The 16,436-nt window shown below is 40.3% G+C and overlaps 1 protein-coding gene across 1 annotated transcript in view; it reads right to left on the bottom strand.

Annotated features, from left to right (window-relative positions):
* ASXL3 (ASXL transcriptional regulator 3) overlaps positions 1–16,436 on the bottom strand; it is a 539,404-nt gene that overhangs the window by 183,629 nt on the left and 339,339 nt on the right. The window contains exon 8 of the mRNA XM_053715008.1: positions 12,721–12,840. Within this exon, the coding sequence (XP_053570983.1) occupies positions 12,721–12,840 (120 nt within the window). The remainder of the gene's footprint in view (positions 1–12,720; positions 12,841–16,436) is intronic.

The following is a 16,436-nucleotide window of genomic DNA, read 5'->3' as shown; positions in this document are numbered from 1 at the left end:
GTCACTTTAAAACCAAACAGTTAAGAAGAGAAAACTATAGCAACACTATAGTTAACACTAACGCAGAGCAAAACACAGTATAGGGGAGAAAAGACTTATTAAATACATTTATTTTGCGATTTTCCTCATAAGGAATATAAAGACGTTACCACATTATTTACGTTTGCAACAATCACAGAGCCAAATATTTACTCCATTCTTCACCAGAGTAGACTAAAAAAATGTGGGGTCACATGAGCGGACACGGTGAGAGAATGGCGCTGCATCTCCTTCTCAGAGAGGAAGGAGTCGGGAACATGGCAGCAGCATGGAAATGAAGCGCAAACATTTATTGCCATCGCGCTTCATACTTCCAGCAGAACGCCACCATCAAGGTCTCCCATACAGCTCAAAGAAAGGCATTGAAATTCAATGTAAATTCCTTGCCCCAACACGCAATTATAGCGCAGGGACTACTCAGTGAGAAAATGCTCTCTCTCAATGGCGCCTCCACTAGGAATCCTAGTGAGTGACATCTCAAAGGCGCTTCTCATACAAATGCGGTCAAAGCAAACAGCACACTCTTTCCAAATACTGTGCCTGTACATTAAAAAGCTACGGAAGCCAACAGAACACATACATATGAATAAAATAACTAAAGGAGTAAATTTTAACCCCTTAGGTGCCTTTCAATATTAACACATGAGCCCAAAAATCAGGGGAATCTATATTAACCCTGTCTCCTGTCACCATAAAGTGCCTGCATCCTGCCAAAAAACATAATTTATGCTTACCTGATAAATTCCTTTCTTCTGTTGTGTGATCAGTCCACGGGTCATCATTACTTCTGGGATATAACTCCTCCCCAACAGGAAATGCAAGAGGATTCACCCAGCAGAGTTGCATATAGCTCCTCCCCTCTACGTCAGTCCCAGTCATTCGACCAAGAATCAACGAGAAAGGAGTAACCAAGGGTGAAGTGGTGACTGGAGTATAATTTAAAAGATATTTACCTGCCTTAAAACAGGGCGGGCCGTGGACTGATCACACAACAGAAGAAAGGAATTTATCAGGTAAGCATAAATTATGTTTTCTTCTGTTATGTGTGATCAGTCCACGGGTCATCATTACTTCTGGGATACCAATACCAAAGCAAAAGTACACGGATGACGGGAGGGATAGGCAGGCTCATTATACAGAAGGAACCACTGCCTGAAGAACCTTTCTCCCAAAAATAGCCTCCGAAGAAGCAAAAGTGTCAAATTTGTAAAATTTGGAAAAAGTATGAAGCGAAGACCAAGTTGCAGCCTTGCAAATCTGTTCAACAGAGGCCTCATTCTTAAAGGCCCAAGTGGAAGCCACAGCTCTAGTGGAGTGAGCTGTAATTCTTTCAGGAGGCTGCTGTCCAGCAGTCTCATAGGCTAAACGTATTATGCTACGAAGCCAAAAAGAGAGAGAGGTAGCAGAAGCTTTTTGACCTCTCCTCTGTCCAGAATAAACGACAAACAGGGAAGAAGTTTGGCGAAAATCTTTAGTTGCCTGCAAGTAGAATTTGAGGGCACGAACTACATCCAGATTGTGTAGAAGACGTTCCTTCTTTGAAGAAGGATTTGGACACAAGGATGGGACAACAATCTCTTGATTGATATTCCTGTTAGTGACTACCTTAGGTAAGAACCCAGGTTTAGTACGCAGAACTACCTTGTCTGAGTGAAAAATCAGATAAGGAGAATCACAATGTAAGGCTGATAACTCAGAGACTCTTCGAGCCGAGGAAATAGCCATTAAAAACAGAACTTTCCAAGATAACAATTTTATATCAATGGAATGAAGGGGTTCAAACGGAACACCCTGTAAAACGTTAAGAACTAAGTTTAAACTCCATGGCGGAGCAACAGCTTTAAACACAGGCTTGATCCTAGCTAAAGCCTGACAAAAGGCCTGGACGTCTGGATTTTCTGACAGACGCCTGTGTAACAAGATGGACAGAGCTGAAATCTGTCCCTTTAATGAACTAGCTGATAAACCCTTTTCTAAACCTTCTTGTAGAAAGGACAATATCCTAGCGATCCTAACCTTACTCCAGGAGTAACCTTTGGATTCGCACCAGTATAGGTATTTACGCCATATTTTATGGTAAATCCTTCTGGTAACAGGCTTCCTAGCCTGTATCAGGGTATCAATAACCGACTCAGAAAAACCACGTTTTGATAAAATCAAGCGTTCAATTTCCAAGCAGTCAGCTTCAGAGAAGTTAGATTTTGATGTTTGAATGGACCCTGTATCAGAAGGTCCTGTCTTAGAGGTAGAGACCAAGGCGGACAGGATGACATGTCCACTAGATCTGCATACCAAGTCCTGCGTGGCCATGCAGGCGCTATTAGAATCACTGATGCTCTCTCCTGTTTGATTTTGGCAATCAATCGAGGAAGCAGCGGGAAGGGTGGAAACACATAAGCCATCCCGAAGTTCCAAGGTGCTGTCAAAGCATCTATCAGAACCGCTCCCGGATCCCTGGATCTGGACCCGTAGTGAGGAAGTTTGGCGTTCTGGCGAGACGCCATGAGATCTATCTCTGGTTTGCCCCAACGTCGAAGTATTTGGGCAAAGACCTCCGGATGAAGTTCCCACTCCCCCGGATGAAAAGTCTGGCGACTCAAGAAATCCGCCTCCCAGTTCTCCACTCCCGGGATGTGGATTGCTGACAGGTGGCAAGAGTGAGACTCTGCCCAGCGAATTATCTTTGATACTTCCATCATTGCTAGGGAGCTTCTTGTCCCTCCCTGATGGTTGATGTAAGCTACAGTCGTGATGTTGTCCGACTGAAACCTGATGAACCCCCGAGTTGTTAATTGGGGCCAAGCCAGAAGGGCATTGAGAACTGCTCTCAATTCCAGGATGTTTATTGGAAGGAGACTCTCCTCCTGATTCCATAGTCCCTGAGCCTTCAGAGAATTCCAGACAGCGCCCCAACCTAGTAGGCTGGCGTCTGTTGTTACAATTGTCCAGTCTGGCCTGCTGAATGGCATCCCCCTGGACAGGTGTGGCCGATAAAGCCACCATAGAAGAGAATTTCTGGTCTCTTGATTCAGATTCAGAGTAGGGGACAAATCTGAGTAATCCCCATTCCACTGACTTAGCATGCACAATTGCAGCGGTCTGAGGTGTAGGCGTGCAAAAGGTACTATGTCCATTGCCGCTACCATTAAGCCGATCACCTCCATGCATTGAGCTACTGACGGGTGTTGAATGGAATGAAGGACACGGCATGCATTTTGAAGCTTTGTTAACCTGTCTTCTGTCAGGTAAATCTTCATTTCTACAGAATCTATAAGAGTCCCCAAGAATGGAACTCTTGTGAGAGGAAAAAGAGAACTCTTCTTTTCGTTCACTTTCCATCCATGCGACCTTAGAAATGCCAGAACTAACTCTGTATGAGACTTGGCAGTTTGAAAGCTTGAAGCTTGTATTAGAATGTCGTCTAGGTACGGAGCTACCGAAATCCCTCGCGGTCTTAGTACCGCCAGAAGGGCACCCAGAACCTTTGTAAAGATTCTTGGAGCCGTAGCCAATCCGAATGGAAGAGCTACAAACTGGTAGTGCCTGTCTAGGAAGGCAAACCTTAGATACCGGTGATGATCTTTGTGAATCGGTATGTGAAGGTAAGCATCTTTTAAATCCACTGTGGTCATGTACTGACCCTTTTGGATCATGGGTAAGATTGTCCGAATAGTTTCCATTTTGAACGATGGAACTCTTAAGAATTTGTTTAGAATCTTTAAATCTAAGATTGGCCTGAAAGTTCCCTCTTTTTTGGGAACCACAAACAGGTTTGAGTAGAACCCTTGTCCTTGTTCCGACCGCGGAACCGGATGGATCACTCCCATTAATAACAGATCTTGTACACAGCGTAGAAACGCTTCTTTCTTTATCTGGTTTGTTGACAACCTTGACAGATGAAATCTCCCTCTTGGGGGAGATAATTTGAAGTCTAGAAGGTATCCCTGAGATATGATCTCTAGCGCCCAGGGATCCTGAACATCTCTTGCCCAGGCCTGGGCGAAGAGAGAAAGTCTGCCCCCCACTAGATCCGGTCCCGGATCGGGGGCTCTCGGTTCATGCTGTCTTTGGGGCAGCAGCAGGTTTCCTGGCCTGCTTGCTCTTGTTCCAGGACTGGTTAGACTTCCAGCCTTGCCTGTAACGAGCAACAGCTCCCTCCTGTTTTGGTGCAGTGGAGGTTGATGCTGCTCCTGTTTTGAAATTCCGAAAGGGACGAAAATTAGACTGTCTAGCCTTAGCTTTGGCTTTGTCTTGAGGTAGGGCGTGGCCCTTACCTCCTGTAATGTCAGCGATAATTTCTTTCAAACCGGGCCCAAATAAAGACTGCCCCTTGAAAGGTATATTAAGTAATTTGGACTTAGAAGTAACATCAGCTGACCAGGATTTTAGCCACAGCGCCCTACGTGCCTGTATGGCGAATCCTGAGTTCTTAGCCGTAAGTTTGGTTAAATGTACTACGGCCTCCGAAATGAATGAATTAGCTAGTTTGAGGACTCTAAGCCTGTCCGTAATGTCGTCTAGCGTAGATGAACTAAGGTTCTCTTCCAGAGACTCAATCCAAAATGCTGCCGCAGCCGTAATCGGCGCGATACATGCAAGGGGTTGCAATATAAAACCTTGTTGAACAAACATTTTCTTAAGGTAACCCTCTAATTTTTTATCCATTGGATCTGAAAAAGCACAGCTATCCTCCACCGGGATAGTGGTACGCTTAGCTAAAGTAGAAACTGCTCCCTCCACCTTAGGGACCGTTTGCCATAAGTCCCGAGTGGTGGTGTCTATTGGAAACATCTTTCTAAATATTGGAGGGGGTGAGAACGGCACACCGGGTCTATCCCACTCCTTAGTAACAATTTCAGTTAGTCTCTTAGGTATAGGAAAAACGTCAGTACTCGCCGGTACCGCAAAGTATTTATCCAACCTACACAGTTTCTCTGGTATTGCAACGGTGTTACAATCATTGAGAGCTGCTAAGACCTCCCCTAGTAATACACGGAGGTTCTCCAATTTAAATTTAAAATTTGAAATATCTGAATCCAATCTGTTTGGATCAGAACCGTCACCTACAGAATGAAGCTCTCCGTCCTCATGCTCTGCAAGCTGTGACGCAGTATCAGACATGGCCCTAGTATTGTCAGCGCACTCTGTTCTCACCCCAGAGTGATCACGCTTGCCTCTTAGTTCTGGTAATTTAGACAAAACTTCAGTCATAACAGTAGCCATATCTTGTAATGTTATCTGTAATGGCCGCCCAGATGTACTAGGCGCCATAATATCACGCACCTCCCGGGCGGGAGATGCAGGTACTGCCGCGTGAGGCGAGTTAGTCGGCATAACTCTCCCCTCGCTGTTTGGTGAAATTTGTTCAAATTGTACAGATTGACTTTTATTTAAAGTAGCATCAATACAGTTAGTACATAAATTTCTATTGGGCTCCACCTTGGCATTGGAACAAATGACACAGATATCTTCCTCTGAGTCAGACATGTTTAACACACTAGCAATAAACTTGCAACTTGGTTATAATCTTTTTTAGCAAAAACGTACTGTGCCTCAAAGAGGTACTAAACGATTAAATGACAGTTGAAATAATGAACTGAAAAACAGTTATAGCATCAAACTTTAAAACAACACAACTTTTAGCAAAGGTTTGTTCCCATTAGTAAAATAACAATAATTAAATTTGACATAAAAATTACAGAGCAACGTTTTTATTCACAGTCAATATAAAATTCTCACAGCTCTGCTGAGAGAATCTACCTCCCTCCAAAGAAGTTTGAAGACCCCTGAGATCTGTCAGAGATGAACCGTATCATGCAGGAAATATAAGAGTAACTGACTGGAATTTTTTGATGCGTAGCAAAGAGCGCCAAAAACGGCCCCTCCCCCTCACACACAGCAGAGAAGAGAAACGAAACTGTCACAATTGAAACCAAACAACTGCCAAGTGGAAAATAATGCCCAAATATTTATTCACTCAGTACCTCAGAAATGTAAACGATTCTACTTCCAGCAAAAACGTTTAACATGATAAATACTTATTAAAAGGATTAGTGACTTTTAACAGAGTAGTTCCGGTGAAATACCATCCCCAGAATACTGAAGTGTATACATACATGTCATTATAACGGTATGGCAGGATTTTCTCATCAATTCCATTCAGAAAATAAAAACTGCTACATACCTCAATGCAGATTCATCTGCCCGCTGTCCCCTGATCTGAAGCTTTTACCTCCCTCAGATGGCCGAGAACAGCAATATGATCTTAACTACTCCGGTTAAAATCATAGTAAAAAACTCTGGTAGATTCTTCCTCAAACTCTGCCAGAGAAGTAATAACACGCTCCGGTGCTATTGTAAAATAACAAACTTTTGATTGAAGTCATAAAAACTAAGTATAATCACCATAGTCCTCTCACACATCCTATCTAGTCGTTGGGTGCAAGAGAATGACTGGGACTGACGTAGAGGGGAGGAGCTATATGCAACTCTGCTGGGTGAATCCTCTTGCATTTCCTGTTGGGGAGGAGTTATATCCCAGAAGTAATGATGACCCGTGGACTGATCACACATAACAGAAGAAACATCCTTCTAAATGATATATATGTCCCACATAACGTTGCAGAGAGGTTCTTAACCATTTTAGTGCCAGTCTCCCAGTCCCAGAAGAACAAAGGCACTCGACGTCCAGCAGGAGAACGGCCTACACAGCATGAGAGGATGCCACTCCTCACAGAGACCTGTAGAAAAAGAAAGATCAGAGCAAACTTACTCTGGTTTTCTATACTAGGGCAGCAAATATGTTAAGAAAACCCAGCAAGGCCCACCTTACAAGTTCCTAACTGCTTTAAAGTCACCACTGCCCTACTGAAGAGACTAACGTGGAGTACGGCTATACCCAAACTGGAAAGAAAAGATCAGAGCAAACCCACTCTGGCTTTAAAAATAATAAAATCTTGATTGAAGTGAAATAAATCCAATCTTCCTCAGACACCAAAAACTTCACCTCCTCCTTGCACTGAAGGCAAAGGGAATGACTGGGGGTTGTGGGAAGGGAAGTGATACTTGACAGTTTGGCTGTGGTGCTCTTTGCCTCCTCCTGCTGGCCAGGAGTAATATTCCCAACAGTAATTGATGAAGCCGTGGACTCAACGTATTTTAGGAATGAAAGTTATATTTTATTTTACTGTAAGCCCACAAGTTCATTAGATTTCAAGCTGTCTATTACCACCAGCTATTTAACTGAAAGATAATTTCAAACCAAGAGTGCTATATGTGTATTCTCTTGAAGAGTAGGCTTCATCACCTCTCTTCACATTTTTCCACACAGAACCCACAACCCCCTATAATTTAGTATCCGTTTGTAAAGTAAAATTCAAAATTTGCATACATATCATTACTTAATGGGGATGTAGGTTTTGTAATTAATCTAAGTAGTGCCGTTGGACCCTTCTTTCTATTTTATGTATGTGTGTGTGTATATATATATATATATATATATATATATACATACATACAACAAAGGTTTTTTTTGGTTACGCACACCACAAAAGGACTGTTTAATCTTAACACACATATTGTGGGAGTGCTACCAAAGTGACCAAAACAATTACAAAACAACAAAAAATATTGGTGCACATCCAACCACTTAAGTCCACTCTTTCATGGCATATTTGTATATGCTTCTGTCTGCCAAATATACTTACATAGCTTCTAATAAGATTGGGATAAACATCTCGCAATAATATGACCCTATATCTGTGCTGCAAAAACAAATATACTTCTATCTGCTAAATATACTTACATAGTTCAAATAAAATTGGGATTAACATCTTGCATTAATATTGACTTATATTTATGCTGCAAAAATGTTTTGCTTTAAAAAAATGCCTTTAAATGAAATGGGATCTTAGTCACACAATATGATCATATTCTGCTAAGCCAGTCACCACTTACAAGGTGTCCCATAAAGACTGGTCCTATACTAACCAGTTTCCACACTGCAGCAAGTCATGTCTATACAGTGTGAAGCTTTCTAGCTTATTGAGTATATTTATCAGGAACACACCTGGGCTGGGTGGCGTGCAGTAACCAAAAGGGAGGGATTTGGTCAGCTCCCTATTTAAGAAATACAACAAAGGGGTTATTTGAACTATGTAAGTATATTTAGCAGATAGAAGTATATTTGTTTTTGCAGCACAAATATAAGCTCATATTATTGCGAAAAGTTTATCCCAATCTTATTAGAAGCTATGCAAGTATATTTGGCAGACAGAAGCATATACAAAGATGCCATGAAAGAGTGGACTTAAGTGGTTGGATGTGCACCAATATTTTTTGTTGTTTATATATATATACACACAGTGAACTCTCAGTTAACCAGAACTCAGGCAGCCAGAAAAAAAAAAATCGAAGATACTGTACATTAAAATTAACACTAACTTTGCTCTGCAGCTTCCTTTCTCTATAGTGGACTCTAAAAGGTGAAGGCAAGCCGTTTTAATGCCACCAGACCCTACATAACTACTCTTGAAAGTTGTGAGCACAAGGCAGTCTGAGAATTTGAGATCACACTTCCACTGGATGCCCGGGACTGAATGGAGGCGGCATTAATATTAATTTATAATTTGCTTTTATTTACTGTATTTAAAAATTAACATCAAGTAAATACAACATTTACAGTATAGTATGGGTTATAGAACCTAGTTAGGCCTATTTTTAATAGTAACTCTCAAGCAACCAGAAAATACACTTATCCGGAATCTACCAACCCCCATCGGTGCCGGTTAACTGGGAGTTTACTGTGTAAATATATAAATATATATATATATATATATATATATATATACATACATACACACACACACACACACACACAGTGTTCTCCCCAAGAAGTTTTAGCTGGCTGATTTTACTGATCCCCCGGCTAAAATTGTAACAAATTAAAACATAATTTATGCTTACCTGATAAATTTATTTCTCTTGTAGTGTATCCAGTCCACGGATCATCCATTACTTGTGGGATATATTCCCTTCCCAACAGGAAGTTGCAAGAGGATCACCCACAGCAGAGCTGCTATATAGCTCCTCCCCTACATGTCATATCCAGTCATTCGACAGAAACAAAACAAGAAAGGAGAAACCATAGGGTGCAGTGGTGACTGGAGTTTTTAATTAAAATTTAGATCTGCCTTAAAAAGACAGGGCGGGCCGTGGACTGACTACACTACAAGAGAAATAAATTTATCAGGTAAGCATAAATTATGTTTTCTCTTGTTAAGTGTATCCAGTCTACGGATCATCCATTACTTGTGGGATACCAATACCAAAGCTAAAGTACACGGATGATGGGAGGGACAAGGCAGGAACTTAAACGGAAGGAACCACTGCCTGTAGAACCTTTCTCCCAAAAACAGCCTCCGAAGAGGCAAAAGTGTCAAATTTGTAAAATTTTGAAAAGGTGTGAAGCGAAGACCAAGTCGCAGCCTTGCAAATCTGTTCAACAGAGGCCTCATTTTTAAAGGCCCAGGTGGAAGCCACAGCTCTAGTAGAATGAGCTGTAATCCTTTCAGGGGGCTGCTGTCCAGCAGTCTCATAGGCTAAATGTATTATGCTACGAAGCCAAAAGGAGAGAGAGGTTGCCAAAGCTTTTTGACCTCTCCTCTGACCAGAGTAAATGACAAACAGGGAAGAAGTTTGACGAAAATCTTTAGTTGCCTGTAAATAGAACTTCAGGGCACGGACTACGTCCAGATTATGCAAAAGACGTTCCTTCTTTGAAGAAGGATTAGGGCACAATGATGGAACAACAATCTCTTGATTGATATTCCTGTTAGAAACTACCTTAGGTAAAAACCCAGGTTTAGTAAGCAGCACTACCTTGTCTGAATGGAAAATCAGATAAGGAGAATCACAATGTAAAGCGGATAACTCAGAGACTCTTCGAGCCGAGGAAATAGCCATCAGAAACAGAACTTTCCAAGATAAAAGCTTAATATCAATGGAATGAAGGGGTTCAAACGGAACTCCTTGGAGAACTTTAAGAACCAAGTTTAAGCTCCATGGAGGAGCAACAGTTTTAAACACAGGCTTAATCCTAGCCAAAGCCTGACAAAATGCCTGGACGTCTGGAACTTCTGCCAGACGCTTGTGCAAAAGAATAGACAGAGCAGAAATCTGTCCCTTTAACGAAATAGCAGATAAGCCCTTTTCCAAACCCTCTTGTAGAAAGGACAATATCCTAGGAATCCTAACCTTACTCCATGAGTAACTCTTGGATTCGCACCAATATAAGTATTTACGCCATATCTTATGGTAGATTTTTCTGGTAACAGGCTTCCGTGCCTGTATTTAGGTATCAATAACTGACTCTGAGAAGCCACGCTTTGATAGGATCAAGCGTTCAATCTCCATGCAGTCAGCCTCAGAGAAATTAGATTTGGATGGTTGAAAGGACCTTGTATTAGAAGGTCCTGCCTCAGGGGCAGAGACCATGGTGGACAGGACGACATGTCCACTAGGTCTGCATACCAGGTCCTGCATGGCCACGCAGGCGCTATCAGAATCACTGATGCTCTCATCCAGTTTGATCTTGGCAATCAGTCGAGGCAGCAGCGGAAACGGAGGAAACACATAAGCCATCTTGAAAACCCAAGGGGCTGCTAGAGCATCTATCAGTGCCGCTCCCGGGTCCCTGGACCTGGATCCGTAATGAGGAAGCTTGGCGTTCTGGCGAGACGCCATGAGATCCAGTTCTGGTTTGCCCCAACGATGAATCAGTTGAGCGAACACCTCCGGATGAAGTTCCCACTCCCCCGGATGAAAAGGCAAGAGAATGACTGGATATGACATGTAGGGGAGGAGCTATAAAGCAGCTCTGCTGTGGGTGATCCTCTTGCAACTTCCTGTTGGGAAGGGAATATATCCCACAAGTAATGGATGATCCGTGGACTGGATACACTAACAAGAGAAATAAGCTAATATTAAAAAATTTAAATTTTTATTGCACACATTATCATTAAATACATTTATGTTAAATTATGCAATTAATTTGTGCTTTGGTTAGCAGTAAATCATATAATCTAAAATATTAGACTGTTCCCACCCAGTGGGCAACATTTTATGTGTAGAGCACACACACAGACACATATTTTATATATATATATATATATATATATATATATATATATATATATATATATATATATATATATATATATATTATATATATTATATACAGAGAGGACAGATTCTGTTAATTGTTCAAGATCAGGGAAGAGCAAAACTATATAACTATTTTTTATAAATAAAAAAACAACACACATTAAAGGGCACTGCTAGAGAGCCAGATATCCAACATCACCTACAGATAGCAGTCTTTGTTGCAGTGTAAGCAGCTCTGCAAACATTCCTTCAGAGCCTGTAGCTGTCATTTCCTGACATAAGCTTTCATGTGTTAGAAATGTTCACAAACAACTGACCTGTTCCTGTCATTTCAGGTTTACATTCAGTGTGTTGGCAGCAAACTGAAGCTCAATTTTATTTACCCTGATTTTAAGTAAATAATGTGCCATAAAATGTTAAATTATGTGTAGTAAAATGTCAGTAAAATATGGTTTCACTATTTATTTTGTCAGCTCTTCTGATAGTTTTGCTTTGAAAATGGTGACTATTTCACTGCCCCAGAAAGACTGAAGTGTATCCTGAAGGATTCTAAAGTTAACCATTAAACAATTTACACAGTGATTGCTTGATTAATGGAGAAGTTAATTTATGACGCAGCAAGTAAGGAAACGTAAGCTACGCAACAATGCATTTTCAAACTACACTGCCCAGGAATACATCAAATGCTTTGTAACAAACTTAAATTTTTTTGTAGAACAAATCCTCTTTAGTAAAATAAATCTATCATATGTGTGCAGCCACCAATAAGCAGCTAGCTTCACAGATCCTGAGCCTACCTAGGTATGCTTTTCAACAATAGATACCAAGAGAAGAAACTAATTAGATGACAAAAGTAAATTGGGAAGCTGTCTAAAAATGTATTATCTAGGAATAATGAAAGAGATGCTTTCGGTTTCATGTCCCTTTAATGGAAAAAAAAAATCTGGGCTTCATATCGCTTTAAATGCCCCTTTAACTGCCACAGACAAATTCTTAAAGAAAATGAGGGTGACATGCCAGTAATATGTTGAACAGTTTTGTTAAAGGGACATGAAACCCAATTTTTTTCTCTCATGATTTAGATAGAGCACACAATTTTAAACAACTTTCTAATTTACTTCTATTATCTAATTGGCTTCATTCTTTTGATATCCTTTGTTGAAGAGAATATCTAGATAGGCTCAGTAGTTGCTGATTGGTGACTGCACATATATGCCTTGTGTGATTGGCTCACCCATTTGCATTGTTATTTATTCAACAAAGGACAAATAAACAATGAAGCAAATTAGATAATAGAAGTAAATTGGAATGTTTTTTAAAATTGTATTCTCTACCTGAATCATGAAAGAACATTTTTGGCTTTAGTGTCCCTTTAAGTTACATCTTACTGTAAATGTGTTTTGTTAGCGATGTCAGTTACCTATACTAATATTACTATAAACCAAAAGATACAACAAGCAAAGGAAGGGCATGTACAAATTAGATTATAACTAGGTAGGGTATTTCATGATTACTTACCTAATCCTGATTTTTTTAGTCGTTTTAAGTGCTGGCTTATTTGCTTGCCAGAGGGCGATTTCTGTCCTTGCTTAGTTTCCTTATCAGAACTGTCCACTTCACCGTTTTTAGATTCAGACCCTTAGAGAGAGAGTGGGACAAAATTAGATTATTTTTCCTTGAGCCCTGTTATCACTATTCTCTTTACTGTTTGAAGGGGCATTATATTCCTTTTTTCACTTAAATCTCCTTTTCCAATACACCGGAGACAGCACAAACCAGGGGATTCTGAATTAGATAGGAAAGCAATCAATAACTTTCTGAGCTCTACAATAGATAAGAAAGATACCATTCAGCTAATGCAGAGCTTTGAAGAGAAACCCCAAAGAGGATGTACTGTATCTACTTTTGACAGCATTTCAATGGAAACCAATCCACAAGCTACACATGTACTGTTTTAAACCAGAACATTGGTCCAATTAATAATAAATTAAACGGGCATTGGGAAGCCATAAAAAGGATTTAATTTACAGAATTGTAGCTTTGGTAACGTAAAGGTAATATTATGTAGCTTTAATTAGTTATGTGTTCCTTTCTGTATACTACCCAATGGTATAGACTCATTAAAGCAAGGTCCATATTCTCAATAAGATCATTGTGTAATGAAGGCACATAAAAGTCAAATATAAACTTTAATGGTTCATCTAAAGCACTACATTTAAGATGCCTACCAATTTCTATTAACAAATTTACTTTGTTTTCTTGCAATCATCTCTTGAAAAGCATACATAGGTACGCTCAGGAGTAGCAATGCCCTACTGGGAGCTAGCTGCTGATTGGTTACATATACATGTGTTCAGCTAGATTTTAGTGGGGCACTAATGCTTTGGAGCTGACTGGTGTTTACCTGCTTTGCATAAGAGCATTTTCTTTTTACACGTATTTCCCTTTAAAAGGAACATAATACCCATATGCTAAATTACATGAAAGTGATGCAGTATTACTGTAAAAAGCTGGCAATGAAATATCACCTGAACATCCCTATGTAAAAAAAAGAAGATATTTTATCTCAAACTTTCTTCAGCTCACAATAGTAAGTGTTGTGTGAACAGATGTGTTGTAGCTACTGTCAGCTGCATGTTAAAAAAAAAGAAAAAAGCAGTTTCATCAAATGCTGAGGTCAGACTTTGCTTTACTGTGATTTCATAAGATTTTACTAAAATCTCATGAGATTTCATAGTAAACTTCCTTAAACTGAAGAGGAAAATAACATGACTGTGCCCAATGCATGCTCCCTTGCAAGTCCTTGGACTGCTTAAAGGGACAGTATACACTCATTTTCATATAACTGCATTTAATAGACACTATTATAAAGAATAAGATGCACAGATACGGATATAAAAATTCAGTATAAAACTGTTTAACCCCTTACTGACCAGAGCGCTTTTCCATTTGTTGACCGTTTGGGACCAAGGCTATTTTTACATTTCTGCGGTGTTTGTGTTTAGCTGTAATTTTCCTCTTACTCATTTACTGTACCCACACATATTATATACCGTTTTTCTCGCCATTAAATGGACTTTCTAAAGATACCATTATTTTCATCATATCTTATAATTTACTATTAAAAAAATTATAAAATAAGAGGAAAAAATTGAATTTTTTTTTTTTCCCAAACTTTGACCCCCAAAATCTGTTGAACATCTACAACCACCAAAAAACACCCATGCTAAATAGTTTCTAAATTTTGTCCTGAGTTTAGAAATACCCAATGTTTACATGTTCTTTGCTTTTTTTGCAAGTTATAGGGCACTAAATAAAAGTAGCACTTTGCTATTTCCAAACCACTTTTTTTTAAAAATTAGCGCTAGTTACATTTGGACACTGATATCTTTCAGGAATCCCTGAATAACCCTTGACATGTATATATATATTTTTAGAAGACATCCCAAAGTATTGATCTAGGCCCATTTTGGTATATTTCATGCCACCATTTCACCGCCAAATGCGATCAAATAAAAAAAAATGTTCACTTTTTCACAAATTTTTTCACAAACTTTAGGTTTCTCACTGAAATTATTTACAAACAGCTTGTGCAATTATTGCACAAATGGTTTTAAATGCTTCTCTGGGATCCCCTTTGTTCAGAAATAGCAGACATATATGGCTTTGGCGTTGCTTTTTGGTAATTCGAAGGCCGCTAAATGCCACTGCGCACCACACATGTATTATGCGCAGCAGTGAAGGGGTTAATTAGGGAGCATGTAGGGAGCTTGTAGGGTTAATTTTAGCTTTAGTGTAGTGTAGTAAACAACCCCAAGTATTGATCTAGGCCCATTTTGGTATATTTCATGCCACCATTTCACCGCCAAATGCGATCAAATTAAAAAAAACTTTAAATATTTCACAATTTTAGGTTTCTCACTGAAATTATTTATAAACAGGTTGTGCAATTATGGCACAAATTGTTGTAAATGCTTCTCTGGGATCCCCTTTGTTCAGAAATAGCAGACATATATGGCTTTGGCGTTGCTTTTTGGTAGTTAGAAGGTCGCTAAATGCCGCTGCGCATCACACGTATATTATGTCTAGCAGTGAAGGAGTTAATTAGGTAGCTTGTAGGGAGCTTGCAGGGTTAATTTTAGCTTTAGTGTAGAGATCAGCCTCCCACCTGACACATCCCACCCCCTGATCCCTCCCAAACAGCTACCTTCCCTCCCCCACCCGACAATTGTCCCCGCCATCTTAAGTACTGGCAGAAAGTCTGCCAGTACTAAAATAAAAGTTTTTTGGGGGTTTTTAGGTTTTTTAAAAAATAAATAATAATTTGTCTGCTGTGTAGGACCCCCCTTAGCCCCCAACCTCCCTGATCCCCCCCAAACAGCTCTTTAACCCCCCCCCCCTCTGCCTTTATTGTGCAGCATATTGGGTACTGGCAGCTGTCTGCCAGTACCCAGTTTGAAAAATAATAATGCATTTTAATTTTTTTATTTTATTAAATATGTTCTTTATTTCTGTAGTGTAGCTGCCCCCCCCCCAACATCCAACCCCCCACCCTCTCCCAGATGCATTGATTTTCAAATCCCACCCTCCCCAGTCCTCTCTCCCACCCTCCAGATCTACAGCATATTGATGCTGAAACAGATCTCACATGCACGGCTCCCGTGCACGCGCACGCACAAGATCCCTCCCCCCTCCTCCACCAATGACTGCCCACCCGCCTCCCTGGATGAGCTCCCACCCACCAACGATAACGGCCATCGATAGCTGATGCAGAGAGGGCCACAGAGTGGCTCTCTCTGCATCGGATGGCTAAAAACAGTTATTGCAGGATGCCTCAATATTGAGGCATCACTGCAATAACATGAAAGCAGCTGGAAGCTATCAGGATCGCTTCCACTGCTTTCAAAGACCAACGACGTATGGGGTACGTCCTCGGTCATTAACTGCATTTTTCTGCAGGACGTACCCCATACGTCGTTGGTCGTTAAGGGGTTAAAAACTTACTTAGAAGCTGTCAGTTTGGCTCTGTTGAAAAGGTAGCTGGAAAGCCCAATGCAAGTGGCAAATAAGACACTCCCCCCTCCCCCTTCTTTTGCATATGAAAAGACCCTTTACACAAACAAAAGCAAGCTGGAGAAGGTAGCTGACAGTATTCACAAAAAACTTTGGGGCTTGGTTAGGAGTCTGAAAATCAGAGCAATGTTATTTAAAAATAAGCAAAACTATACATTTAT

Source organism: Bombina bombina, chromosome 5, assembly GCF_027579735.1.
Source record: "Bombina bombina isolate aBomBom1 chromosome 5, aBomBom1.pri, whole genome shotgun sequence".
In the NCBI taxonomy this organism is placed as follows: domain Eukaryota; kingdom Metazoa; phylum Chordata; class Amphibia; order Anura; family Bombinatoridae; genus Bombina; species Bombina bombina.
The sequence above is the reverse complement of the archived record's forward strand: the minus strand, read 5'-3'. Positions and strand labels throughout refer to the sequence as shown.